This window comes from Cynocephalus volans, chromosome 6 (assembly GCF_027409185.1).
Source record: "Cynocephalus volans isolate mCynVol1 chromosome 6, mCynVol1.pri, whole genome shotgun sequence".
NCBI lineage: Eukaryota > Metazoa > Chordata > Mammalia > Dermoptera > Cynocephalidae > Cynocephalus > Cynocephalus volans.
Genome location: NC_084465.1, coordinates 133,486,511 through 133,513,624, shown reverse-complemented (window position 1 = coordinate 133,513,624; position 27,114 = coordinate 133,486,511). Strand labels below are relative to the sequence as shown.

General features: G+C 39.3%; 1 protein-coding gene and 1 pseudogene across 1 annotated transcript; one reads left to right on the top strand and one right to left on the bottom strand.

The window, feature by feature from the left end:
- The first annotated feature begins 6,732 nt into the window (after nt 1–6,732).
- PHYH (phytanoyl-CoA 2-hydroxylase) lies at nt 6,733–26,655 on the top strand. The gene is made up of 9 exons (XM_063099769.1): nt 6,733–6,928; nt 9,916–9,971; nt 11,056–11,166; nt 11,875–12,043; nt 18,167–18,248; nt 19,620–19,801; nt 21,767–21,916; nt 24,141–24,275; nt 26,340–26,655. The coding sequence occupies exons 1-9, from the start codon at nt 6,854–6,856 to the stop codon at nt 26,391–26,393; spliced, it is 1,014 nt and encodes a 337-aa protein (XP_062955839.1). The 5' UTR covers nt 6,733–6,853; the 3' UTR covers nt 26,394–26,655.
- On the bottom strand, nt 16,470–17,191 carry LOC134381255 (E3 ubiquitin-protein ligase RNF138-like; annotated as a pseudogene).
- Nucleotides 26,656–27,114: the final 459 nt, after the last annotated feature.

The following is a 27,114-nucleotide window of genomic DNA, read 5'->3' as shown; positions in this document are numbered from 1 at the left end:
AGCAAATTACCACAAATTTAGTGGCTTAAAACCACACGTTTATTATGTTACAGTTCTGTAGTCCAGAAGTCCGACCTGGGTCTCCCTGGACTAAAATCTAGGTGTGTGCAAGGCTGTGTTTCCTTCTGCAGGTTCTAGAGGAGAATCCGTTCTTATGCTTTTCCAGATACTTCTGGAATCTGCCTGAATTTCTTTCCTCGTGGACCCTTTCCTCCATCCTCAAAGCCAGCGATGTGGTATCTCTGACCCTGCTTCCATAGGCATAGTCTTTCTGGCCACAACCAGGAGAGGTTTTCCAATTTTAAAGATTCATGATTACATTGGGCCCACCCAGATAATACAAAACAATCTCCCCATATTAAGATCTTTAACCTTAATCACATTTGCAAAATCCCTTTTGCCATGTGAGGTAACAGAACCACAGATTCCAGGGGTTAGGACATGGACATCTTTGAGGAGGATCACCCATGGAGGAGCTTCCAAGAAGCTGTTTGCAGCCATGAAGCAAAGCTGTTGGCTCAAACACAGTACTTTTTAAATCTATCGACAAGAATTGCTTTATGTGGCCAGGTCAAGTGGGATGCAGCTGGGAGGAAGATCTATCTGCTACTAACTGCCCAGCCTTCTGTGCAAAGCAAACCTGGGCCACCAAGTAGATTGTGGCAGAATCTACCTTTCTGTAAGGCAGGGATAATATAGCAGTCTGTGGCCAATATTTTAGAGACACATCCTATCCGAAATACACCAAAGGGTCTTCCTGTCCCCCAGTTTATAGTATTTTTCTCTGACTCAACAGCTTCCTGAGTCTCATTTTTTTTACCCTTTGACTTGATTCCCAGTTTTCAGAGGTTGGGCACTTATACTATTCTGTATAATTGTGTCAGGGGCCACCTGTATTATATATATATAAGCTTCTCTTTCAGTGTTGGCCTCAGAAGCCCAGGCTCAAAGTGGCAGCATCACAAAACAGATTCATGCATCCCTGAATCAGGGCTTGAAGGAGAGTTGTTGAGAAGTCGACTTTTATTTTGTTGAGCCATTAGATTTCAGGGTTTACTTGTTACTACAGCACAACTTAACCTACCCTGACTAATACAGAAATCAGGCAACTCACTAATATACATGATCAATGTGTAGATAAAAACTTGTTCAGGGCTGACCCCATGGCTCACTCGGGAGAGTGCGGCGCTGGGAGCACCCGAGGCCACGGGTTCGGATCCTATATGGGGATGGCGAGTGTGCTCACTGGCTGAGCGCGGTTGACACCAAGCCAAGGGTTACAATCCCCTTACTGGTCACAAAAAAAAAAAAAAATTTGTTCAATCTCACTAGGCAGGCAAATCAAAACAACAATAGGAAGTCTTTTTTCTTTTTTGCCTACCTAATTGGCAAGAATTAAGAAGTGGATAAAGCCTAGGGATATCTTATCAATGCTCATTGATAAGAGCATTGTGGAGGGTAGTTTGGCAATTAAAATGTTTAATAGCCTTTGACTAGCAATTCTACAGCAAAGAATTTATCCTAAGGAAATAGTCATGGAAGTACCCAACAGTGAAATAGGATTCTCATCAAATTGTTGTTTACAATTGTTAAAAAGAAAAAAAAAGGAAACACAAATAATAAGAGACTGGTTGGATGCATTGCAGGAAATCTATAGGATAGAACACCAGGAAGCCATAAAAAAATAAGGTCTTTATGGCATTTAATAACATACTCACAATATAATATTGAGTTAAAAACATTGAATTTTTATATGCAGTGTGATCCCAATTTTATAATTTTAAAAATGTATAACACACAGAAAAAATGGACTAGAAGAAATGTTATCAGTTATCCTCAGGTAGTGAAATTATGAATGCTTTTAGTTTTGTTTTGTTTTTAGGAAACAAATTGTTAGGGACAACACATGATTACTCTCAGATGGTTGAAAATGCAATGAAAAATTTTTAAATTATCTGTAACTACACTCCAGGAAATTGTGTTTTTAGAGAATATTTATTGATGGTAAAATGTTTATGTTATAATGTAAGGCGAAAAAAAGAAATATAGAGTGTTTGACAGGATACCAATTTTGTAAGGTATATATACATATATACCTATTCCAACTAAATATGAGTGGAACAAAGTACGTTGAATTTTAACAGTAGTTTTCTTGGCAAGAACAGGAACATGAGTGAATTTTAGGTTTTTAAATTTTTTTCTATGGGCTGGCATAAATAAGTATTCATCTATATGAGTATGTATTCATCTCACATTAGCTCAGTTAGTTAGAGTGTGGCCTTATAACATTAAGGTCAAGGGTTCAGGTCCCTTTACCAGCCAGCCACCCAAAAAATAAATAAAATTCTTTCTGCAATTTTTCAATTCTTCTACAATGCATATGTATATTTTCTATCACAAAACATTGGGCTATTTTAAATATATATATATATGTAATATATAATGTAAATTAATAAGATTTATGCCAATATGAAAGCATACACAAAGGCCCATGGAAGTACAAAATTTTCCAGGGAGACTTAACAGTCCCTTTCTTTCTGCATTTGTGGGCAATTTAGGATTACAGCCCCTCCCTAAACCCCCAGGCATTGTCTGATCCCAGCCTCCCACCCTCTCCTCTCACACGCTCCCCATATCGTTAGACCTGTGTCGTGCCTTGTTTTTTTCTCTAACTAGTTGTGAGCCTTTGCTAACACATATCATTGCTCATGCTCTTTCTATTTTTCCCTATACTTTGTAGACAGCTCTGCACAAATTAGGTCCTCAATTATCTTCATTTCATGCTAGAAAATTTACCCTGGTCCTCTTGATATTTTTCAGTCTAAATAATTCCATAAGTGATAATTTTATTCTTTCATCTTCTCCTAGATTTACACACACACACACACACACACACACATGTATTAGTTTCTAGTTTATGCTGAAAGATTAAAAATCTCTATGCACCCACACCATGTCAATTCTTCAGACTTGTCTTCATTAGAGCTGATGTTGGAAACAGGTCTGGAGAAAATAAGCCTGCATCTCTTTGTCCCAAAGGGATTATAGGAAATTTGTCTTATAGCCACAATATACAGTTTAATTATATTTGTGCCCTTAGAAATATCTTTATCCTGTTTTTCTTAAATTATTCTTATGTGAGAAGACTGATTTTTATGGAACAAATTCTGAAACTGTAATTCAGAGCTAAAGGAATGGAAATGAATGGAAAGTGAAAGAGAGACTGTGCGCGTGCGTGTGTGTGTGAGTGTGTGTGTGTTTTCCTTATTTTCTTCTCTATCCCGCCTTCCCCACAAAATACCATACATCAGTGGTTCTCAACAGGATGGGAGTCAGAGAAGGGTATATCTCAGTCATCTGGAGAGATTTTTCCTTGGGTTTAGGGGCTACCCAGATAATCCACGAGGAGCTCATCTCGAGTTCCTCAACTTAATCGCATCCGCAAAGACCCTTTTTCCAAATAAGGCCACATTCACCCTTTCCTGGGGGTTAGGATGTAGACATATGTTTTGGAGGGGGTAACCATCTTTTGTGTGTGAAGATCAGAATTCTATTTTGAGGTGTCTGTTGGAAATCCTAGCTGAGCTGGGTCTGGAGTTCAGTGGAGGATCCAGGCCACAGATACACATTTGGGAATCATCAGTTTATCGAATGATCTAGAAGTCACAAGACTGGAGATGACTGAGAAACGGGTTTAAAGAGATGTCAAAGGACTGAATCCAGAGGTCAGGGGAATGAGGAAGAATCAGAGAGGGAGGCTGAGGAGAGAGGTTGTACAGTGCTCCGCAGTCCACCGCTGCTCAGGGGTCACGTAAGTTGTGAATGAGAATCGACCATTGGATGCTCCTGTGGTGGCCACTGGTAACTTGACAACAGCAGTTTCAGCAAAGGGAAGAGGGTAAAAGATTGGCCGGTTTCAAAAGAAAATGAAGGGAGAGAAATTGGAGAAGTGAATGCATACAATTCTTTCAAGATTTGCTGCAAAAGGATGGAGAAAACTGAGTGAGAACTGGAAGGGAAGTGGATCAAGAGGGGACTTTTGTAAGATAGGAGAAAAAGACAGCAGGCTTGTATGTGGATGGGGAAGATGAAGGAGAGGAGCATTGCTGGGACAAAGATCTAGAGCAGCGAGACAGGGATGGAAATGAATGCACACGGGGAGTGCTGGCTTCTGCTAGGAGCATCGAAGAGTCCTCCCACTGTAGAAGATAGGTTGCAGGTAGACGGCAAGCGGGCTTGCTTCTGCTGGTACGTGAATGAATTAAATGAACTTTAAAATTTGCGACCAACTGATCTGGCCTGCAGTCATATCTATTCTCAGAATTTTTGAATCTGGAGTTGATTACAGGCAATTTCTCATTCAGATAATGACATTTTCTTAAGTGTGCACAGCACTTGAGAAATTTAACGCAAGATTTTTTAGTTCATACTATTTTTTCTTAGCTGCTCAAATATTGATGCTATTTAAGGAATCATTTTTCTTTTTCTTTTTTTTTTTTGACAGCTGGCCTACGGGGATCCAAAGTCTTGATCTTGGTGTTATAACACCACACTCTGACCTACTGAGCTAACCCGCCAGCCCTGAATCATTTTCTTTAACTTATGCATTTGGAGAAACTATTTCTTAGATAATTTTGAAAATTGTTGTGTTTCAAAACTTGTCTTCAAAGTTACTTTCAATATTTGGGAAAGCCAAGCACACTGATTGAAGAGGGGCAGGAAAAAGCTAATTTGGAAGTTATCTTCAAAATCCCAAGTTTAATAGGAAATGGATAAATATCAAATGCTGAAAGGGAAAGAAATGGTCGTTCTTGTGGTGATGTTTATGTTCCATTTGTTCTGTTTCAATAGATCCAGAATACTCTTTCTCCAATAACACAATTACTAAAGTTGCCTACACAGGGAATTCCTAAATAATCCAAATCGCTATTTAAAAAAACAACCAACATTCGTCAAATTACCTCTTTACCTAAGGAGGAATTTGTTTTAATTCCCCATGAGATCTTAAATTAAAAAATGTGCACCCAGCATCCCTCTAATTTAAAAAAGGAAATAACAATTGAAAGGGCTCAAAAATTTCCTTCTTCTCTTGGTAACAATTATAAACTTAAACATATCCTTTGTATAAATGTTATGGAAGAGAGGGCAGGGACTTTCACGTACTTGTGAAATGAGGGCATTTTAAAGGAACATTAAAAATACAGGTGTAGGTAGTTTCATCTCATTTGATTTCTCCCTTGGTCAGGGAAGCCCGTTGCTTTCAGGGCCTGTGAGAGAAAGGGCCCCGATCTTTTAGTAATAATTCGGGAAGGGTGAACTGAATTCACATCGTTAGTTTTTTTTCCTCCTCCCAGCAGTCTCCACTTTTCACCAGGTGAGGGCAGTAAGGAAACGTGGAGAAGCGGAAAGATGGAGACTCTTCCTGTATCCGCCAAAGACCAGGTACTTAGCTGAGGCTGTGATAAACATGCGTGTCTCCTGAGAACCCCAGCGATCCCCATCAACTGTTTCAGGGTCAGGTTCCCACCACTGGATGATCAGGTTGGCCAGAGAAAGTGAAGGGCTAGTAAGGAAAGCAGAGGCTCTGCAGTCCTTCTGTTAACCTAAAAGGCTCTGGGACTCTGGGTGAGGAGGAATCATGGAAATGAGATAATGAACCCAAAGGTGAAGGCCAAAGGGCAGGCCTTGCCTGATCGCTGACTTTCTCTCTGCCCTGGGGACAACAGGCAATAGCTAGTAATTCTGGCTGCTGACCTCTCTCCTGGACTGTGGCATTGTCACCAAATTATATAACGACGTAATTTAAGAAATAACATGTTTATGAAAAGTGACGTTCAATAAAAGAAAAAAAGCGATGAGATGTTAATCATCTGTAGTTATTGAATGGAAACGAGATCTTACAAAAAGAATTTCTAGTTCTGCAAGAAACTTAAAACCATGCTAGACTGTGTGGATCATACTTTTTCTGGGAGTTAACTTCATACTTTTTTTTTTTAATGACCAGCCAAACTGTGTCTAATATTTTGGACAGACTCCCACTAAGTTTAAACACCTTTCTTTCTTTCTTTCTTTCCTTCTTTCCTTCCTTCTTTCTTTCTTTCTTTCTTTTTCTTTCTTTCTTTCTTTCTTTCTTTCTTTCTTTCTTTCTTTCTTTCTTTCTTTCTTTCTTTCTTTCTTTTTCTTTCTTTCTTTCTTTCTTTCCTTTCTTTCTTTCCTTCTTTCTTTCTTCTCTCTCTCTCTCGTTCTTTTTGTTTGTTTTCGTTGTTTTGTGGGGGTTTTTTGTTTTTGTTTTTCTACGAAAGTTTGTTCTTAAATGCACAACAGGCTCCAAGACAAATCTTTATTCTAGCATTCTAGCTATAAGTGGCAAAAGATGTTATGGCAGGGAATCCAGATGTTAAATAGGAAAGGGATCCAGGGTCACCATCGCTTCCTAAACTCCTCTTTTGAACAGCACATATGACTTTTAGGCATGAACGTTGAAGCAGTTCGTGGAAGGAACAGTCATATGGGATAAACAGGTTGAAGTTACGAAGTTTGGAGTGTGGGTTGGTCCCGGCTCAGCCATCTGTCTCTGCGTGACCTCCGCCCGGTCACTGAGCCCCGAGCTGGGTGCGGCAGGCACGGTGCTGGCGCTCGGTTGGAAGCAGCGTGTGTGTGAGGACGTCAGCGCCGCACAGGGCCCGGGACGGCTCCGCGCACGCCCCGCAGGCCGGCCCGGTAGGCGGCGCTGCCCGGGAGTCCTGGCGGCCTCGGCGGGTCGCGCCCCCTCCGCCCCGGCCCCCGGGAGGCGGGGCCGCCCACAGGGTTAAGGGAAGCCGAGGGCCGGCCCACTCGCCTCCTCGCCACCGCCATGGTCGAGCCCCGCGCTGCCGCCCGCCTGCGCGTCGTGCTGGGACACCTCCGCCGCCCCTCGGCCGGGGACGTCGTATCCTTTGGGTTGCGCGGGGCTCGGGTTGGACCGACGCCGCCGCCTCCGCTTTGCTGGCGGCCTTGGCCAGGGTGGTGGCCTCCAGGGCGCACGGCACCGCCACGCGCCGGCTCTGCCCCCTCCGCGCACCTGTCTCCACATCTCTTCTGGGCCCCCGGGGGCGGGGAGAGGGGGCTGCATCCCCAGGCGCCGGTGGCCCCCAAGTCCCCAGAGGTCACTTGCCTGGCCAGCGGGCGCGTTACTGTCCTGGCCTCGGTGGCTGGCGGGACGTCGCTCTACCGTTCTGGGCACCGTTACGACCTCCGTTTTTGCTTTGTGAAGAGTGAGGGGTGGGGAGGTCATCACGAAGTGGCCTTGCCATTTTCTGCACTTGGCCGTGCATGACCTCTGCGGCTGCCCAGAGACCTAGCAATGTCCAGGCACGGTCACACTGTAAACAGGAGCTCAGAGCTGCCTGGAAGGGACCAAGCAGGCGGGCAGGCAGGGGACGCCAGCTCTGGACACACGGGCGCTGCCAGGGGCCGCCCTCTCCAGCTGGAGTCCGCCTTGCACGGCCCTCCCGCTGCCTCCCTTCTCGGGGATCTTGGTGAGCTGTGGCTCGGGTGCCTGAGGACCCCAAGCGAGCTCAACACTGTTTCTTGGTAAAGGACGTAGTACCCTGCGTCTGTCTCCTCATTGGGTCTCCAGAAGTGAATCTCGGAAGGAATGTGTGTGGTAATGGTGGTGTTAGTGAGGTTGGATCCAGAAAGAAGTCACTATATGACATATAAATCAAATTGCTTTCTTAAACTGTTTTTGCCTGCTTGGATTAAGTGTTCTCCTTCAGGGCATGCTTTTGGAAGCTCCGTAGAAAACTCTGCCTGGGATTTTTTCCTTAAGCCACCTGATTAGCCTCTGTTGCGCTGTGTTAGCACCCTGACATCTCTCCTAAGTTCGACAGTAATAGCTGTTTCTTTTACTTTATTGCTCTCCTGGCTGAGTTTCCCAGCAGCAGTGTGTCAAGAACTATTGCCAAGTTTAAAATTCTGTCCATGGCATGATAAAAGGAACCCAGGTGATGATATAAACTCATTTCACAGCCCAGAAAACTGAGAAACCAAAGCTAAGATGAAAAATCTTGACCAAGGTCATTTAGCTAAAGCAGCGGCTGTCAAAAGGTGTTGGCCGGACCAAGAGCCCTGGAACTTGTTAGATATGCTTTTTCCATTAGCTCAACTCAGACCTATGGAGTCAGAATATCTGGGGTAGGACTCAGCAATCTGTTTGAACTTGGTAATTCAGATGCATGCTAAATTTTGAGAACCACTGATAAACTGGGACAAGGATATATTTGGGAATAGAAGTGAGGTTTCCTGGTTCAGTCTCTTACTACTTTTTAGATTTTTATTTTCTAATCCTGCTGGTTGTTGTTATAATAGTATAACAACTATTGTTATACTATTAACTGTTATATTGTTATACTATTAATTGTTATACGATTAACTTGTTATTATAAAGGTTAGAGCTTATTTTTTTCATGTCTTTCCTAGAGCAGTACTGTCCAATAAAATCTTCTGCAAGGATGGAGATGTTCTATGCTTGTGCTATACAGTACGGTAGCAACTAGCCACATGTGGCTATTGAGCACTTGAAATATGACTAGTGTCATCAGGAAACTGAATTTTTTATTTTCATTAATTCCAATTTAAATAGCCAGGTGTGGCTAGCAGCTATGATATTGGACAGCTGTGGCCTAGATTTTCAGTGACTGTGTGGTTAGTCTTAAGTCGACTCCCAGACATTTGTGACAGTTTCTCCCCAGTCTTAAGTGTTTCTAAAGAAATGTGAATTTTGTAGTAAGGAATGATTTTTGAAGTATAAAACATGTGTTTTTTAAATGCACATAAGTAGAAAGAAGGAAATAAATATAACCCATCACAAATCACTTGTAAACTTTTTGGTGTTTTTCTTTCCTGTGCATATATTACATAATTAGGACCATACTGTATGTACAGTTTTTTGCATCAATTTTTTCACCCAACTTTGTATTGTAAGCACTTCCACATCATTAAAAAATTATCCCAGAAAGAGAAAAAAGAAACCATGATGCAGGAGTCATAGACAGTGAAGAGAACGTTGGCACAAGGCTGCAATCGGGATATCTTTGCAAAGACTTTTTGCTGAGAATAACTGACCGAGGGTGTTAACCTGTCTGCCTCCTGGACTGTGGCATTGTCACCAAATTATATAAAGACATCACGTAAGAAATGATAAAATGTTTATAAGAAGTAACATTCTGAAAGTAACTCTTTGGGCTAAAGGAAGAATGAGGAAAAAAAAGAAACAATGAAATGCTATGTCACTAATCTGTGGTTAGTGGATAGAAAAGTGATATTACAAAAAGGATTTCTAGTTCTTTAAGGTATTTAAAATTATATTCGACTGTGTGGATCATACTGTTCTTAGAGCTATTGTTTATTTTTATAGACTTTTTGGGGTTTTTTTAATGACCAGCCAAAGTGTTTCTAATATTTTGGACTGAATTATCAGTAAATTAAATACCTCTTGTGAATAACATGTTTCTCCTTACTTCTAGAGTTGAACCTTTGAATTTTTATTTGGTTCAACAGTTTAGTGAAGGAACAGTCATGTGGAATAAAACAGATTGAAGCTACAAGGTAGAATGTGGGTCAAATTCTAGCTCAGCCATTTCCCACTAGGCTACCTTGGCCTACCTGAGCCTTTCGTGCCAAGGTTCCCTGCTCTGTACAGCAGGAATGGCGATCTTCCAGCCACCTCCTCAGGCTATTTTGAAAATGAAATGAAGTGATTTAAGTAAAAGGACCTTAGGCCGCATTGTGTAACTGTCAGAGGTCATGTGTCAGACTGTCTGGTATCTGTTTAGGAAATCTCCTTTCTTATGAAAACCAATCCAGGACAGACTGTTGTTTCTAGAAAAGGTTGGCTCCTAAATTTTACATTATTTGCCTTAATTCTTATCCTAGGTAGCTCACCCCACTTCAGGGACTATTTCCACTGCCAGTTTCCCTCAACAATTCCAGTAAGTAGATCTAATTTTAATATTTAATACTATTAAATTAATTATTAGTAATATTTGATATATTTAATTTTAATATTTAATATTATGGATATAAACATTTTTCAAATGGTAACTAGGATATAATGTACGATATAATATGTTTCTTAATTAGAATTCATTATCCAAATCCTCCATTTCCAGGACTTGTTCTAATTAGTACAATTGTGGAAAAGTTTGAAGACACTGATTTTAATTTTCTGTATGTGTTTTGAAATTCAGAAAGAAGGAAGAATACCAGAAAATACACAATCTGACTCTAAAAAATTCAGGCATGATATATAACATTAAAATTAGCTTGTAGTTTGGTTCTATTGACATGTTAGCCAGCATCTTTGGTTTAACTTCAATTGCCTTTAAAGGGGAAGACCTTGACCTTCATAAATACTCTCATACAGCCGCAATTCTATTCTTAAGGAATGGATTGGGTGATTTGAGTTTGTGGGTATACTAAACACTAGTTTGGATTTTGTTACTTTGATTACTACTGAAAATGCATCAGCTAGACAATTAAAAAATATATAATTCATTAATTTTTTTCCATCTGAAAAACTATGTATATTCATTACAGAAAAATTTTAAACATCAGAGAAATAGAAAGAATTTTTAAAAGTCATCCATAATTCCATTATGGAAAGACAATCACTGTTAAGAAAAATTTTGGTCTGTTTCTTTGCAGTCTTTTTTTTTTTTTTTTTTTTTTTTACAAATAGTGTCTTGGTTTTACATCATTGTAATCATATTTTATTATAATAAGCATTGTCCATATTATTATATGCCCTTGATTTTTAATATCTGAGTTACATACTTCCTTGCATTGATATAATATTATTAGTTAATTTTTCTTCCATTAAATGCACATTTTTTTGGTGACCATAGTTAATGTTTTGGACTTACCATTTTTTTAATTTCTCAGATTATTTCTTTAAAGTCAGAAATAGAAATGTTGGATTTTGAAGAGAATGGATATTTCTCAGGTTCTTAATACCTATTATTAGGTTGTAATTTTAAAACTGGACTTCTTTGGAGATTTTTTTTCCCCCCTTAGGTATACCCTGGATAATAATGTTCTAAGCCTAGAACAGAGAAAATTTTATGAAGAAAATGGATTTCTTGTCATTAGAAATCTGGTGTCTGATGCTGATATTCAACGCTTTAGGTACAGTAGCACTATTGGTTATTTTATCAAAATATGTATTATATGCACGTAATGGGAGTACAAGTTAGGTTAACTTCGGTGTATTCAGATATTTTTTAATGGTTTGGTTTGTTAGGAAGCATTTAGAAGCATAGGCTCAGAGCTAGATGGTCTGGTTTTATTTCTATTTCTTTATTTTTAGTGCTCCAAAGTTTATTACAAATTTTAAAAAATCTGTATGGCTTTAATCTCAGCTCTACCACTTAATGTTGTGTGTCCTGGGACAATTTACTTAACCTTCCAGGCCTCCATTTCTTCATCTGTGAAATGGGGATAATAACAGTACTTATGTCCTAGCATTATTGTTAGGACTAAATAAGGTAAAATACATAAAGAGCACTTCGAACAGGGTCTGGCACTTGGTAAGTGCTATGGAAGTATTTGCTATTATTATCACAATGTAACCACATCAGAAAAATATTCCCTGCTGGTATGCTAAGCTAAGGAATACTTTAATTCTGGCAGTGGATTCCAGCCCAGACCTTCTGAGTTGGCCATTTTCTCTTTGCTCTCATCAGAATTATTCTACCTAGAGCTGGAAAGCAACTTAGTGCAGAGAAACCACCCCTGAATCTACGAATCTTTCTACGGCGGGGAGGTGAGGGGCGGGTGCCAGGCAGGTTCTTGGAGCCAGCAGTAATGACATGTTTTACAAATTTCATTTTCTAGGAATGAGTTTGAAAGAATCTGCAGAAAGGAGGTGAAACCATTAGGATTAACACTCATGAGAGATGTGACCATTTCAAAATCAGAATATACTCCAAGCGAGAAAATGGTTGTGAAAGTGCAGGATTTCCAGGAAGACAAGGAGCTCTTCAGATACTGCACTCTCCCTGAGGTCAGAGACCGTCCTGCCTTATGTGTCTGTTTAATGCCAGTCTGCACGCCCACCTGTGCAGTCCGCTGTTTTTACCCAATCTAACCTCTTTCTACTTATGTGTCTAAAGCAGTGGTTCTCAGCCAGAGGTGATTTTGCGCCCCAGTGGATATTTAGCAATGTCTGGAGACATTTTTGGTTGTCAGGACAGAGGGGAGGGTATCTTCTAAGGGGTAGGGCCCAGGGATGCTGCTAATGGGACCCAGAGATCCTATAATGCACAGAATAGCCTCCTCCCCCAAACAAAGAATTATCCCACCCCAAATGTCAATAGTGCAAAGATTGAGAAACCCTGCTGTAGAGTTTGCTAATTATAGTTTTTCCTGTGTTCAGGAGAGAGAGCCCCTTCTAAGGCTTGACACAGGGGTATCAACAGGTGAAGTTGCAGAGGCTATTATTTATAAATTCATTTATTTTTCTTTTTATTTTATGAATCTGGTCAGTAGAGGTGTGTATGTTTTAAATTTTAAAAAATTTTTTAATTTAAAAATTATTATTCTTTTAGTGATTCATGTTTATGAAAACATCCAAGCAGCACAGAGGGGCATAATGCGAAAAGCAAATGTCTCTCTACCCCTAGCCCCACTCATTGTTAAGCTTTTTGTGTATTCACCTAGAGTTATTTCATGCATATGCAAGCATATTTGTATGCCCCCATCTTTTTTGTGACACATAAGCACACTAGCCGTCACCTTATTTTTTTCACTTACAGTGGATCCCAGACATCTTTCCATTTTAGTATCTATGGGTCTACTTCATACCTTTTAAACTACTGCATAGCATTCCATTGGGTAAATGTACCACAGTTTGTTAACCATTTGTTTAGAATGATTTTGAAGGAGACTTTCCATATAGTGCTTAACAGAGAGTATAACCAAGTGCTTTTAGAAAATTTGACTCATGAACAAAGACTGTACAGGTAAGTGACCTGAGATGTCACATCCAGCCCGTTGGAGACAGGACCAGAGGAAGGTGGCTCCTCTGGACCATCCATGCTTCCCAACCTCAAGTCCTGTGATAGACATGAAAGTTTTGCAGTTGGATCGTGGCTGAAAAGCTTGCAATCAGAGGCAAATTGTGGCGGATGAAACACCAGCATGACTTTTAGATTTCCTACATTTCTAAAGCATGAACCAGGTATCTGGGGGTCCATGCAGTAATTTTAGGAGGTACACATTATTTTAATAGTCAGGTATTTATTTTAACATGTATTGGGAAAAAATCACTAGCACAGCAAATCCATGATTTCAAGAATGCTATTAATCAGGATAAGATTAAGTAAAAGAAGTTATCTAATTAATTGAGGAAAACTATTGGCTAAATAACAGTACAAAGTATGGCAAAAATTGTGCAGGTGGCTCTTGAATAACTGAGGTTTAGAAAAGACCGGCTTGGGTGAATGCCAGACAATACCAGACTTTATAAAAAACAAGCACGTGGGCTGGCTGGTTAGCTCAGTTGGCTAGAGGTGGCGTTATGACCCCAGAGTCAAGGGTTCGGATCTCCATACCAGCCAGCTGCCAAAAAATAAAAAAAAAACAAGCATAAGGACTCGTAGGCTTTTTGTAACATCTCAAGAGTTTCATACACAAGTTGCCTATATTCCGTATACACCATATACATGAGATCAAATAGGAAGCAGTAGAATGTGCCTCATTTTTTGGAGTCAGAATCAGAGTCTGAATACCATCTTTTTCACTTATCTGTCTTTGCCAACCTGGGCGACTTATTTGTCTCAAGTCGATTTGCATGGGACATTAATTTTAAGGGATTATTCACTAACAGGAGCATGAACTTTAGGCATTATCATGAGGATTGGACGGGCTGATGTGTTCAGCCCACATAAGCGTCACCACAGGCACGTAGGCGGTCAGCGTTGAATCTTTTCTGCATTTCCCCATCCTCTCTGGGTTCTTTTTTTTTTTTTTTAGGAGAAAACCATTTTTCATTGAAAAATAAAACAATACATCTCAAGATTTTGTATTTAACAACATAAACTGTAATTTGTTGAGAGAAATAGCTTTCCTAAGTAGTACTGTGAAATTTAGGCATTGGAGTGTCAATATAGTTTCCCTCTTTTATCCTGACTCAGCCATAAGCAATATTAAAAATAAGGATTTTTTTTCTATGAATTTAATTTCCATTAAATTAAATCTGTAAAGCTTATCCCTATCCCCAATCCACTGACAAAAGGAGAGGATACTTTTAAAAATCTTTTCCATACTGAGTTGTTCCGAGATAAAAGCAAATAAAGTCAATATTTTTTCTTATGAAAAAGCTTATATGTAAGACACACAAGACTATTAATGATTTTTAACTCATCCACAAAACTTGAAAACACAATTTGATCAAAATCATCTCTACCACAATTTTCCTTTAAAGAACTTCTCAAATCCCAGAATAGTTTAACTTAATACATTGGACATATTAAACTTTCAAAGAAACTACTGAAGTTATTGCTTTAAACTGGAAAAAAACTATGGTCGAAAGTCTCTTTTTAAAAAAAGAGTTCATTATGCAGCTTTTCGTAAAATTATACTCATGTAATTGCAGAGAAAATATTCAAGCACATAGTAAACATCACTCTTCAGAATGAACAGAACAAAGGCATATGTTCATTAAGATGTATGGCTTTTTTTGTGATTGTTATTACTGTCCATAAATAAAGTCATTACTGTTTGACTGAAAAAGGTTTTTACAAAACTCCACTTCTAAAATTAACATTTTTATTAAAACAAGTTTAAAGAAAAAGTTCACTGTAGAAAAGTCAACAAGGGTTTTAACAAAAACAAAATGTACCTTTGCATACAATGTATATATATACTTGCAGAAAACTACTTCTGAGATTTTATCTTGTTTTAGTTATTTTAAAGAAAGCATAAACAATGCATATTAATGTCAGCTAATCCACTCTTCATCCTTTATTCTGTGATTTGGACCTTCTACAAATTCTCATTAGTGAATACTAAGAACAAACCCAGTTTTAACTAAAAAGTAGTGAAACAGAGTGGCTAGTAAATCTGTCTCATTACATCATAGTCATGCATTATCTTTAAGAACAAATGAGCACCATATAAACAGGTGATTGTGTGTGTAAACTCAATTTTTAAGGTGTAATAGCAGCCAACTAGACGACTTAGTACGTGACTGTCACCTTTTAAAAATTTGGTAATATACAAAATTTTAATTAAATCAGATAAACACCTCAATTCCCTATTCCTTGTCCATTTTTAAAATCCTTAATAAAAATTCTGTATATAAACTGGTAAACAGCATGTATACATGTATGCGTGAATACATATACACACACAAAAGTGTATTTATACATACATGTACGTCTTCAGCTTTGAATGAATTTCTAAACTGAGATGAAGCCAAACATCTCATTTAAACACTTCTGTGGACTATATCACCAACTGAAAGTTTCTAATAACAATTTCATCTCAGCTAATTAGAAATACTGGGGGCCGAGCCCGTGGCGCACTCGGTAGAGTGCGGCGCTGGGAGCGCGGCGACGCTCCTGCCGTGGGTTCGGATCCTATATAGGAATGACCGGTGCACTCACTGGCTGAGTGCCGGTCACGAAAACGACAAAAAAAAAAGAAAAAGAAAAAGAAATACTGGCTATTGAAAATTCTGAGGCCAAAGAGCTGTTACCCAGCTTAGTATATTTCAGGCTTACAAATTAGTCAAACAAACAAGATAGAAATTACTAAATGCCCACCAAAGAAATAAATTTGTCTCTTGATATTTCCTTCTAATAGAAAAAAGAAAATACCTTTACAATGAGCTTTCACTTTTTAAAGAGTTAAAATTATTAAAGAAATTTCACTAGTATTCAAAAATACTAAATGTTATATAAATACTATTTTTTATAGTTGAATTCTTCAGCTAGAATCTGTATTTTTTAAATTTCCTTTGGATTGTACCATTTAGCACTTCAAGTTTCCATTTTGCATTTCTGGTAAGGCTCAGATTTGTTAGGTTTATATCAATCACATCTTTCAGAATTTGCTGCAGTGGGTTACCTGTGCACAACAAAGTAAATGGGAGGTAATGCACAAAATCTCAAAAGCAACATAACAAATTCAAGAATATGTAATACTAGAAAAAGATAAAGTACAACAGAGATTCCCTTTTCATCATTACATTAGTGAAATATAACCCTTTTTATGCTTTTAAAGCTGATGTCATAACTTTCATTTTTTCATTTACCAAGAGGATGAAGTTTTTAGATGGCCCACTTTTATTTTTCAGTTAAAAAACTGAAACAGACTGAATTACTTTTATTAATATACACATCAAGATATTGAAATGGTGACTTCATGTAGTTTTCCCCTTAAAGATGGCACTTGCAGGTACAAAGATGCAGAGATGTCTACAGCCTTCAGATGTTTACTTGAAAAGATTCTTCAACAGCAGTTTGATATTGGGTTTCCTCATCTAGTTGAAGATGCACAAATTCTCTATAATCAAATTGATGTCTTTGATTTAGATGACTAACAAAATTTCTAGTAATCTGGCTAGGATCTCCCCAAGGAAGAGACACACAAATAGGACATGTCTGAAATAGGTGATTACTGTTACAGTGATCCAGTAAACCCTGTCTGGTAAAATTTGATTCTTGACACAAGGGACACTTAAAGGTGGGGTGCCCAGAAGAACTGGTATTTTCTTGGTAAGTTTCTGTGTTATCAGATGTGGATGTTTCACTCCTATTACTGTTCCCTACTGAATCTTGAGAGATCTCAAAGTTTGGAATGATAGAAGAAACAACATATTCATCCTGATACTTCTTACAAGACTTGTAATGATGTCTCATGCAATAGAATTTAATCTGCTTTGCACAGCATCTGCAGCTACCAGAAAACTTCCTCATGATATTTTCAAGGTTTAAGGCCCGTTCAGGACATGCTCTCTCTCTTCTAGTCACATTTCCACAACACAAAGGAAAATGTATTCCTCCTTCTCTCATTGCAGTCAGGAAACATTTTCTACAGAAAACGTTCTGACAGGCCGTGGTCCGCATGGGCGTTTTGAGCACCTCCTGACAGGGCAGTAGAAATCATCTTCGGTGTAGGATGTGGCCACGGAGAGCTCCTCGGCCATGGCTGGGGGTGGGGGAACAAGGCGATGGTGGCAGTGGCCAAGGTGAGGGTAGCGGCCCAGGGCCCGACTCCCTGTACCCTCGCTGGGTTCTATGCACAAGGCAGCACCCCGCTCTCAGGCCCCATGACTAATTCAGCCTGTCACTTATTCCCCTGGCAGCTGTCCCTTCACAGCACGTCTCTCAGCCCCGCTGTCATTACAAGACTAGAAACTCCATGGGGACCGAGACCCACTTTTCTTGTTCACGCTTATGTCCCCATTTCCCATCACTCTACCTGGTTCACAGAGCCCAGTAAAGAGCTGTGGAATGAACGGCCACACTGGTTGTAAGGTGTCCCCTGAGCCGCTGCTCTGCTTTCTTCTGGACTGCACACGACAGCTGCAAAGAGTGCGGGGCCTTCCCCAAGCCTTCTCACGCACACTCTCCAAGGAAGAAGAGGAAATTGCCTATCATGGGGCAACCGTCGGTGGCTTTGGTGAACAGGAGAGCTGTCCCCATCCTCCCTAATTGACACCTCATAGAAACTCCGATCTTTCTTGCAGGAAAAAACGGCTGCATTCCCAGCTGGCCCAATAAATCCTGTTCAATTCAGAGTGTTGTAGATTTAGAATGACCTACAATTGCTGAATTTTTCCCTCTGTTTGCAGCGCTGTGAAATGCCAATTGGTTTTTATTTTTTATTTTATTTTATTTTTTTTTAAAAAGATGACCGATAAGGGGATCTTAACCCTTGACTTGGTGTTGTCAGCACCACGCTCAGCCAGTGAGCGAACCGGCCATCCGTATATGGGATCCGAACCCGGGGCCTTGGTGTTATCAGCACCGCACTCTCCCGAGTGAGCCACGGGCCGGCCCCCCAATTGGTTTTTAAACTATGACTATCTTGGTTCCTGTGTGGATAGTTGTACTCTGCCCACTTGTCTGTAGTTCTGATTTCCCTGAGGCTTTTTTTTTTTTCTCCTCATTTTTCTTAGATTCTGAAATACGTGGAATGCTTCACTGGACCCAACATCATGGCCATGCACACAATGCTGATAAACAAACCTCCAGATTCTGGTAAAGGACTCTTGTTTGTTAGGGAAAGGCAAGAAAAAAATTTTTTATTAAAATATGTAAGGTTGATTTTCTAACTACAGTGGTGTGTATAACTCAAACTGTGGGTGAGTGAGCATATATAGTTTTATTGAAGTCTTGAAATAGCTTCTATTAGAACAACATTGAAGTATAATAGAGATTTCAGATGCTCACTGTAGGGTTATTACTGAATTTGCAGATGACTGCCTCCCCCAAAATGCAGTTTAACAAACATAACTGTTCATATATCATAGGCTCCTGCTATTAAGCATCTCGTAGCTTTATGAACCATTCTTGAGCGTAATAGTGTGGATTCTGCATTTCTGATCTGAAGACATTATTATTACTAATGAATTTAAAACTATTAATATAAATTGCACACTGTGGTTGTATTTAAAATGTCTTGTGTTTCCCCCTACTGGCCAGCTGTGCCAAAAAAAAAAAAAAAATTTTGTGCTTGCTAAAATGTAGATTCTAAGACCTCACTCATAGAGAGACTGATTCAGAAATAGAAGCCAGGTTTCTGCATTTTAATAACCATCCCCAGAGATTGTAGTGCAGGTGGCTCTTGGATCACACTGAGAAACCCTTCTCCAGCATCAGCCACGAGAGGGTCCTTCATCCTCTTCTTTTTCTTCCTTCTGATGGCCGGAAGAGGTTCATGAGACAGGACTTAGCTTAGCATCACCAAGTCTCTCCCTCCCTGGATGTCTTGCCTGGAGAAGTCAGGTGGTCAGGGAACCAAGTTCATAGAGCAAAAACTAGGATAAAATGTCAACATGGTCATGGTGACTGTGGCTGGACACTGATTGTCCATAGAATGCCTATAGTTCTGTGGGGAAAAAACTCTTAGAGAACTTTTTTTGACATCAGCCACTTAGAAGGGGACATCAGACTTAAATCTATACCATCTCTTCAACTTAATTAATCCAATTTTTTTGAATACTTACTGCATGTTAGGCTCTGTGCTAAATCCAGAGTTACAAAGGAATAAAGCACAATAGAGAGGATGACATACATACATCTTGCTAGAAAATAGTGCATGTAAGTGCTCAGCTATCAACAGCCTGGAAGAAAGTATGGGATTTGGAGCCACCATGTTGATTCAGTATTCCAATTTGGTGCTTATCTCTCGAGCCTGATTTTCTATATCATTGTTTCATTTGTTTGGTTTTGGCAGGGATAGGTCATTGTTCTGATTTTTCAGGCAAAGGATAAGAACTCTGAGGCTTGAGCATCGTTTTTTTGGTGACTGGCTGGTTCAGAGATCTGAACCCTGGACTTTGGTGTAACCAACTGAGCTAACCGGCCAGCCCCGACTCAAGCATCTTTTAACAGCAGGTTCTGTTTCAGGCAAGAAGACCTCTCGTCACCCCTTGCACCAGGATCTGCACTACTTCCCCTTCCGGCCCAGCAATCACATCGTCTGTGCTTGGACAGCGATGGAGCACATTGACCGCAACAACGGTTGTCTGGTCGTGCTCCCAGGCACCCACAAAGAACCCCTGAAGCCACACGATTACCCCCAGTGGGAGGTAGATCTGCCCAGTGGTTGAGTCTTGATCAGAATCTCTTTCACTGGTTTTATTTCAAATTAATATACATAAAGAGCTTACAAATGAAATGACATTTCCTTTCTCAGCAAAACATTGTCCTAAGATTTGCAGTTAGGATCAGGGAAAGTTCAACGATGTAAGATAAATTAGTCATCACATTTGATTTTTCAACACGTTTGAAAGCCAGCCAAAGTGGGGAACTTGGGTAGGGGCTGTATAGGATCCAAGATTGTAAAGCCTAATTGCAGAGGTAAGACATAAACACTTAAACCCTGGACGTGTGTGATAAGCAACAATAAGTCCTACTCACTGGTTGATGGCCCTCAGAGTAAAGAAGAGGAGGGATTGTCTCCTTGCAACTGTGGAGACCAGCAGAGGCTCAGTGAGGCTGGTGTTTGAGCCAAACCTTGAAGGACAGGGTAGAAAGTCCTTTATCAAAGAATCTGTGGTGAGGCCTAGGGGTCAAGGGCAGTTAGGAACCTGGCTGAGGAGCAGAAGGACCCAGGGAGCTCACAGTCTGGATGGGCTGGGGATGCATTTTGGGGAGTAGTACAGGAGGTGAGCCTGAAAAGATACATTAGGACCAGATTAGAAAGGCTTTGCATACTAATGAGTCTGCAGTTTATTTGGGGAAAATGGGAACTTTATTTATTTATTTTTTTTGAGCCCATGAGCGATGAGATCAAATCAGTTCTTTAGGAACAATAATGTACAGTCTGGCACAGGATGCATTGGAGGCGTAGGAGTCCCAAGGCAGAGAAACCAGGGAGGACACTATTGGCATTTTAGGTCTAAGGTGAAAAGATCCTGAAATCCCATCATGATGGTCAGAGTGGAAAGAACAACTGCAGTTAAAGCAGAAAGAATGAGCTGTTGTTCTACAGGAAGGAAAGAATATGGCATTGAGGACTGTTGTCTCAGTTAGAATTCTTGCACTGATGACTAGTGTTATGTGAAAATAGTTGAGTCTGAATTCTGATGTAAAACCTGAAATTGTGAGATTCATCAATTAAGTTCAGATTTAGGTAAGGTTTGGTGCCAGCAACAGAAATGGGCTCTGGCTCTCTTAAACCAAAGGGAATGTTTGGAGGGCTTCGGGAGATTGCTGAGTCTCTGATACTCAGCCTAGATTCAAGTGGTAGCAGTGTGGGATCTGGCTAGCTTAGCATGGGTCCCATGCCCGCTTTGGCTGGGAGAGAAGGACACTGGGTCAAAGTCCCAACACTACTTGGTAGGAAGGTAGTCATTCCCCAAAAGGATTTGGAATACTCTTAGAAGAAATGGGATGCTTCCATGTCCCTGACCCACAGAGGCTTATAAACTTTAATTATTTCTCACTTGAGTTTCTTTAATAAAGACATAACCAGCTTTGATATAGTTATGAACAAATGCAATGTTTTAATTTACCAATCTTCTTTCTTTACTCTGCAAGTGACGTTAAGTGCTTTTGAGCTCAGGAAAATTGAGCATTTTCTCCCCCTGTTTTGGGAGAATAGTTAGTTTCTCAGAGATGCTCTTGAGTAATAGAAGAATGATTTGTGTAAAGTTCTAGATGAGAAGAACATGTGGCCACAAAAGAATGTTTACGGATTCAGGTAGGAAATGCCTAAGAAAAAGGTGGTCACCTGCATTAACCACAAAAGGCAAAGCTGATCTAGATCTTTTTTCCTAATTCAGTAATGGGGAGTAGGGGGAAATTCCAATTTTTTTCATTTGGTCTGAAAAAAAAAAAATCAGTCATTTAATATCAATATGTGACTTTTTAAAACCAGACATTTTAGAGACTGTTGTATATATTTTTTAAAAATTTAACAATCTAACTTAGATATCTCTTTCTCATGGAAGAACTTAGAGAAACCTTGCATTCCCTGGCGAGTGACTGACGAAGTTTTCAGGTACGGTGCTTTCTCAAATACAGACGTGTGGCTTTGCTTACTGTTTTAGGGGGGAGTTAACGTGATGTTCCACGGGATCCAGGATTATGAGGAAAACAACAGCCGTGTGCACCTGGTGATGGAAAAGGGAGACACTGTTTTCTTTCATCCCCTGCTCATCCACGGATCTGGTCGGAACAAAACTCAAGGATTCCGGAAGGTATGCACTCACGTTGCTACCCTTCTTGAAGGTGAACGGGTTAGAGACAAAAAGTTTAAGACACATTAAAATTAAAAAGGTGCATGACTTTAATTAAACTAGACTGTAGTCCAGTGTATTCACCAGGAAATACATCCGCGTACCTGTGCTTTGTTTGCTCTTCTTAGTAAGAAGCCACGTGATATCAGGATCCTAGTCCTGTTGACCCTAAATCATAAACATTCATGGCATCGCTTCAGAACAATAGCTTACTTAGCAGCACACAGCCTGTGCTTTCTGAGGCCAGAACAATGGCTGAAATATTAAAATAATAAAATTTGGAATCTATGTTGGTCACAGTAACCATAATAAGAGGAAATTTTATAATATCTTTACTAGTGGAAAAAGTAGTACTGATCCAAAGTGAAGGTTCTAAATTGGCCACTGAGAAATCAGATTTAGCAGGCAGCATATTTTTTGACTCCTTAGCCTCAGAGTGTTTTCAATTTAATAACATCATTGCTTACATTTAATAACTGACAAAAATCCTAAATCATAAATTCGCTGGTTTCTCACTTCTCTTACATTCAGCAGATCTGACACTGTGAGCTCTTATTTCTCCATGGAAACGTGGTTGTCTGTATTAAATATTGAGGCTCCTTTGGGGCTGAGTGGGGCTTTCCAGTTCATCCCACCGATTCCTGTTGTCTTCCCAAGGCCAAGGGTTAGGTGCCAAATTTCACCTTCCATTCATTCATCTTTCTACCATGCTCACCAGGGCTGCTGTTAGGCTGAGGCAACTTAAAGCACTCTCCTCAGGGACAGAATTTAAGGGGATGCCCAAAAAACTTAGCAATCAAGTTAAATAATATTTTAATGCAACATTTTAAAAATTTAAATGAATGCAAAAAATCCATACCGGGACCAATGCCAATATTTTCAATAAAAGACGGGATCAGACCCTGCATTAGCACGACCTTCAGAGCCCTGAAAGTAGCGAGATGCAGGCACAAAGATACAAATAATGTTGTGAGTTTTAATATACTGACTTGGCAGCTTTTCAGTATTTTTTTGATGACTTTAATGTTCTGGAAAAAATTAACCATTATTACATAAAACATGGATATAGGGATGGATATTTTTCCTTTTGCATTGGTCTCTGATATGGCTCTGCTTGGCCCTGGGGCTTCCCTAGGAAATGGAGTTTGTGACTCCACAATCCAGAAATTTGATGCCTTGAGCAAAGTGGAAAGTTCTTCTGGCAGGTGTGATCACTTGTCAGATAATTAACTTGTGACATGAAGGTGAGTTTGAACTTTGCAGCTGCCTTGAGGCTTAGATCTGTTTATCACTTTTTCTGGAATGGGGAAGAACCAAGTACCTTCAACTTTATCCTCAGAAGGAAACAAGATGGGCGATATACAAGGGTACTTCAAAAAGTTGATGGAACTGTGGTTACTAGAGGTGGGAATGAGGAACAAGGGGTTAGGGAAAGATTGGTTAATGAACACAAAGAATGATTACATTTTGCAATGATGAATATGCTAATTATTCTGATTTGATCATGACATATTGTATATATACAAATACTGATAGTCAACTCTGTAACAGACCCCACAAATATGTATAATCAATTATGTTTTAATATTTTAAAAAATTCATGAAAAGATTCATATTACCTTTCAATTTTATTTTTCCACAAATTTTTTTAAGTACCTTCATATGTCAGTGGTGTTAGCCTTTAAATGTTTTTGATTTGAGACGAGGTGTGTGTATTGTTTTCCTTCTCAGGGTGTTTTCAGTTCTTGTCATAACCTATTTCCACTGAAATCACAACCCATCCTAAATTCAACAGGGTAACTAACTTTTATGACTAAGAAGATGATGAACTACCAAGAAACATGTACTTTCCCAGGACTTCGGACATCCACTCATTAGGAAAATCAAATGCTAAAAAAATTAAAAACCTCTTACATGATTATGCTTTCTGTCCCATATATATCTTTTGAAAATAAATATCACACTTAGTTAAAAATCTTTTGTAATTTCTCAACTCAATTAGCCTGTAGTTGGGGGGTGGGAGGAGAGGCTGAGCTGCAAAGAGACTCATTTAGGATATCATGGATTTCAATTTAGAAATCAAATAGAGTGAAATAATTGACCTTCTAAAAGAAAGACTCCTTGCTTGGTTGCTGGTAGTAATGGGATGTTTTTTCTCCAATATAAATTTGTTCACTCTTCATAGGCAATTTCCTGCCATTTCGCTAGTGGCAATTGCCACTACATCGATGTGAAGGGCACCAGTCAAGAAAACATTGAGAAGGAGGTCAAACAAATAGCCAAGAAATTACATGGATTTCATGGTAGCATTGACATGAAGGTATGTTTGTATGAAATAATAAGGTGAAGATGTCAGGTTTTTCTTCTCTTTCAGATGCTTAGTAATTCTCACACCTAATTTAATCTGAAAGTACTATATATGTAATACTTGGGTTTAGAGCTCATTGCAGAAATGTCACCAAGCCCTCATGAAGAATGACAATGAATTTCAGTGTGCGCTTGCTTCCCCATGTGGGAGACTTGGGGATTTCACGCTGCTTCTTTTTGTCTTTGGGCTGTGCTACCATATGCAGGCCATGCTGTTCCACATAGGACAGTTAAGGGAAAAAGAAAACAGAATTAGACGAGGGCAAATGCTACCTTCTGAAGGCAGAGAAGTAAAGTAGAAGGTTTGGCATCTCAATCACAGGCCTCCTTTATTTGTATAGAATACTTATGCATTAGGAATTCCAGTAAGATTCCCAGAGAGCAATTCTCGAGCAAGTTTTTGTTTTGCTAAATTTGCATCTGGAGTTTTAAGAAAGGCATGGTTTGCATGTGGTAGAGATTGAAGATCACTAATGCAAAAAAAAAAAAAAAAAAAAAAAAAATCCACTAATGTTTATGTATGAAGGGCATGATACAATATTTCATATGCTTTCCTAATTAATTCACGTAACTTGGAAATTATCTGTTTTTAACTAGTAGATATGCAATGTTGCCGATCGTCAATAGACAAATTATCAATCAAGGCCAATAAATTTATTCACTTTGTAGAATATGCGCATTTTAGCCTCCGAACCAAGAAGCTGATCCTATTTTTTTCATTGGTATTAGCAAATCATGAGTGCATGCATGCTCCTCAACTAGGCTGAGTATAGTGATGACTTGGGGGCGTTCAGTAGGACATAGGCCATTGCACACTGGTGGCATGCTGCCCTGTCATTGGGAACCATCTTCTGAAATACCTTCCCAGCTAGAGAATCTTGCTTCTCCATTCTGAACCTATACATGTGTCCCACTTTGCATTTATTGCAAATCCTAGAAACTCTCATTCTTCATCTCCTTTTGTCCAATACTTAAAATGCTATAAGGCCAACATATTTTGTCAACTGGGGCTTTGGTCTAACACCCTGAATTTTTTGGCAGAAAAAAAATGTATACATTACTTTTTAGGTTTGTCCAAGTTGTGCTAAATGAATAGCTTCTGAATTCATTTTAGTAACTCTGTAAGTTATAGCTTATCAGGTGTATTTAGAATAACAGTACTAATTTCTGCTATAAAATTCTTTGCAAGGTACAAAAGCACTTTATACCTCTCTTCTTATTTTCCTTATCAAAACCCAGTGGAGCAGTCAGTATAGCTCCATGCTGTTAATGATAAAAACAAAAGTCCCAGAGGTCAGCTTAAGTAGCAGAAGTGAGAGGTCTGATTCGAAAATGATTCTTTTCACCACACATTGATGTTTGTTCAAAAATAATAGGAAACAAGAAATAAGGAAGTTTAGATTATCTTTTTAAGGACAAAGGATGCCGGCCAGCCGCCAAAAAACAAAACAAAACAAAAACAAAAAAAAAGAACAAAGAAAAAAACAAACAAACGAGTAACCCAGGACACCATTGTCTCCATTATGTCCTAACTGGGAGTAGAACACTCCAAATGGTTCAGGCAAGTAAAAGGTAAGCAGGAAAACAGGCAGTGAACTGTTTGTATGTGACCAAACAGGATACTGGCCCAGTTACATTACTTGTAATCAACAAGTATACCAAATAAAATAGGGTTGACAGCTTGGAAACCCACTGACTTAGTTAACACTATTTTATTTTATTTATTTACTTATTTTTTGGTGGGTGGCCTTACAGGCATCTGAACCTGTAACCTTTGTATTATCAGCACCAGGTTCTAACCAACTGAGCCAACTGGCCAGCCCTAGTTAACACTATTTTAGATGTTGGTAAGTAGATTAATTGGAGTCTCAGAATATGTTTTATTTACTAATCAATATAACTATTGTGGGGATTTCCCCGCTTATGTATTTGTAGAGGCCAGAAGTCTACTTTGTCTTATGCTGAACAGGCAAATTGATGTGTTTCCTAAACTCATTCTGTTTGGCATTATTTGCAGGATATTTGGATGTTTCGAGCTCGACTTGTGAAAGGAGAAAGAATCAGCCTTTGAAATATCCCTTCACTATAGCTCTTATACAGGAAACCAAAATGAAACAAGGTGTCTAAAGAAAATGTTTTCTTAATGGGATGATGTAATCGTTTCTACACTTGTTAACAAAATCAAAAAATGTGTCAGGTACTTAATTGCATGCAGTTAATTTTGCAATGCAGTGACGTTGCTCTAAGCAAAGTAAAAACAGCAAAAGTGAAATATTACTGTTTTAAGGAAAACTAATTTAGGGTTACAATTAATAAAGGTGATTGGCGTATGATTTAAGTGTGTTAAATCAACTTTTGTCATCCAATAAGCTTTTTACCCAAACAGAAATGAATGCTTTGAAACTCAGGATATGTTGCTTTTGCATCTCTCTCCTGGTAAACCCACCGCCTACCAAATTCATGTCATGAGAGATTGCTTTTCAAATCTAGAACAATGCATAAAACATTCACAAAGTAAGGGTGGACACTTATGTTCTGACTAAGGCTTCCTTCCATGACTTCTCCAACCCAACCAGCCTTCTTAAAAAAAATGGATATTTCCAATATTTTCCTCTGTTCCTTAAGAATGAAGACAATGGTAACTTGATCTGATGTTTCCTATTGGGTAAAGCAGTTGAAACCCTTCAGCATTTATGAACGAAACCTAACTTGTTTCAAGGTACAGGGAAATTTTTAGATACTTTTGCCTGGATTTGGAGTGAGCAAGGGCTGGGGGGATTTATTCCAATATT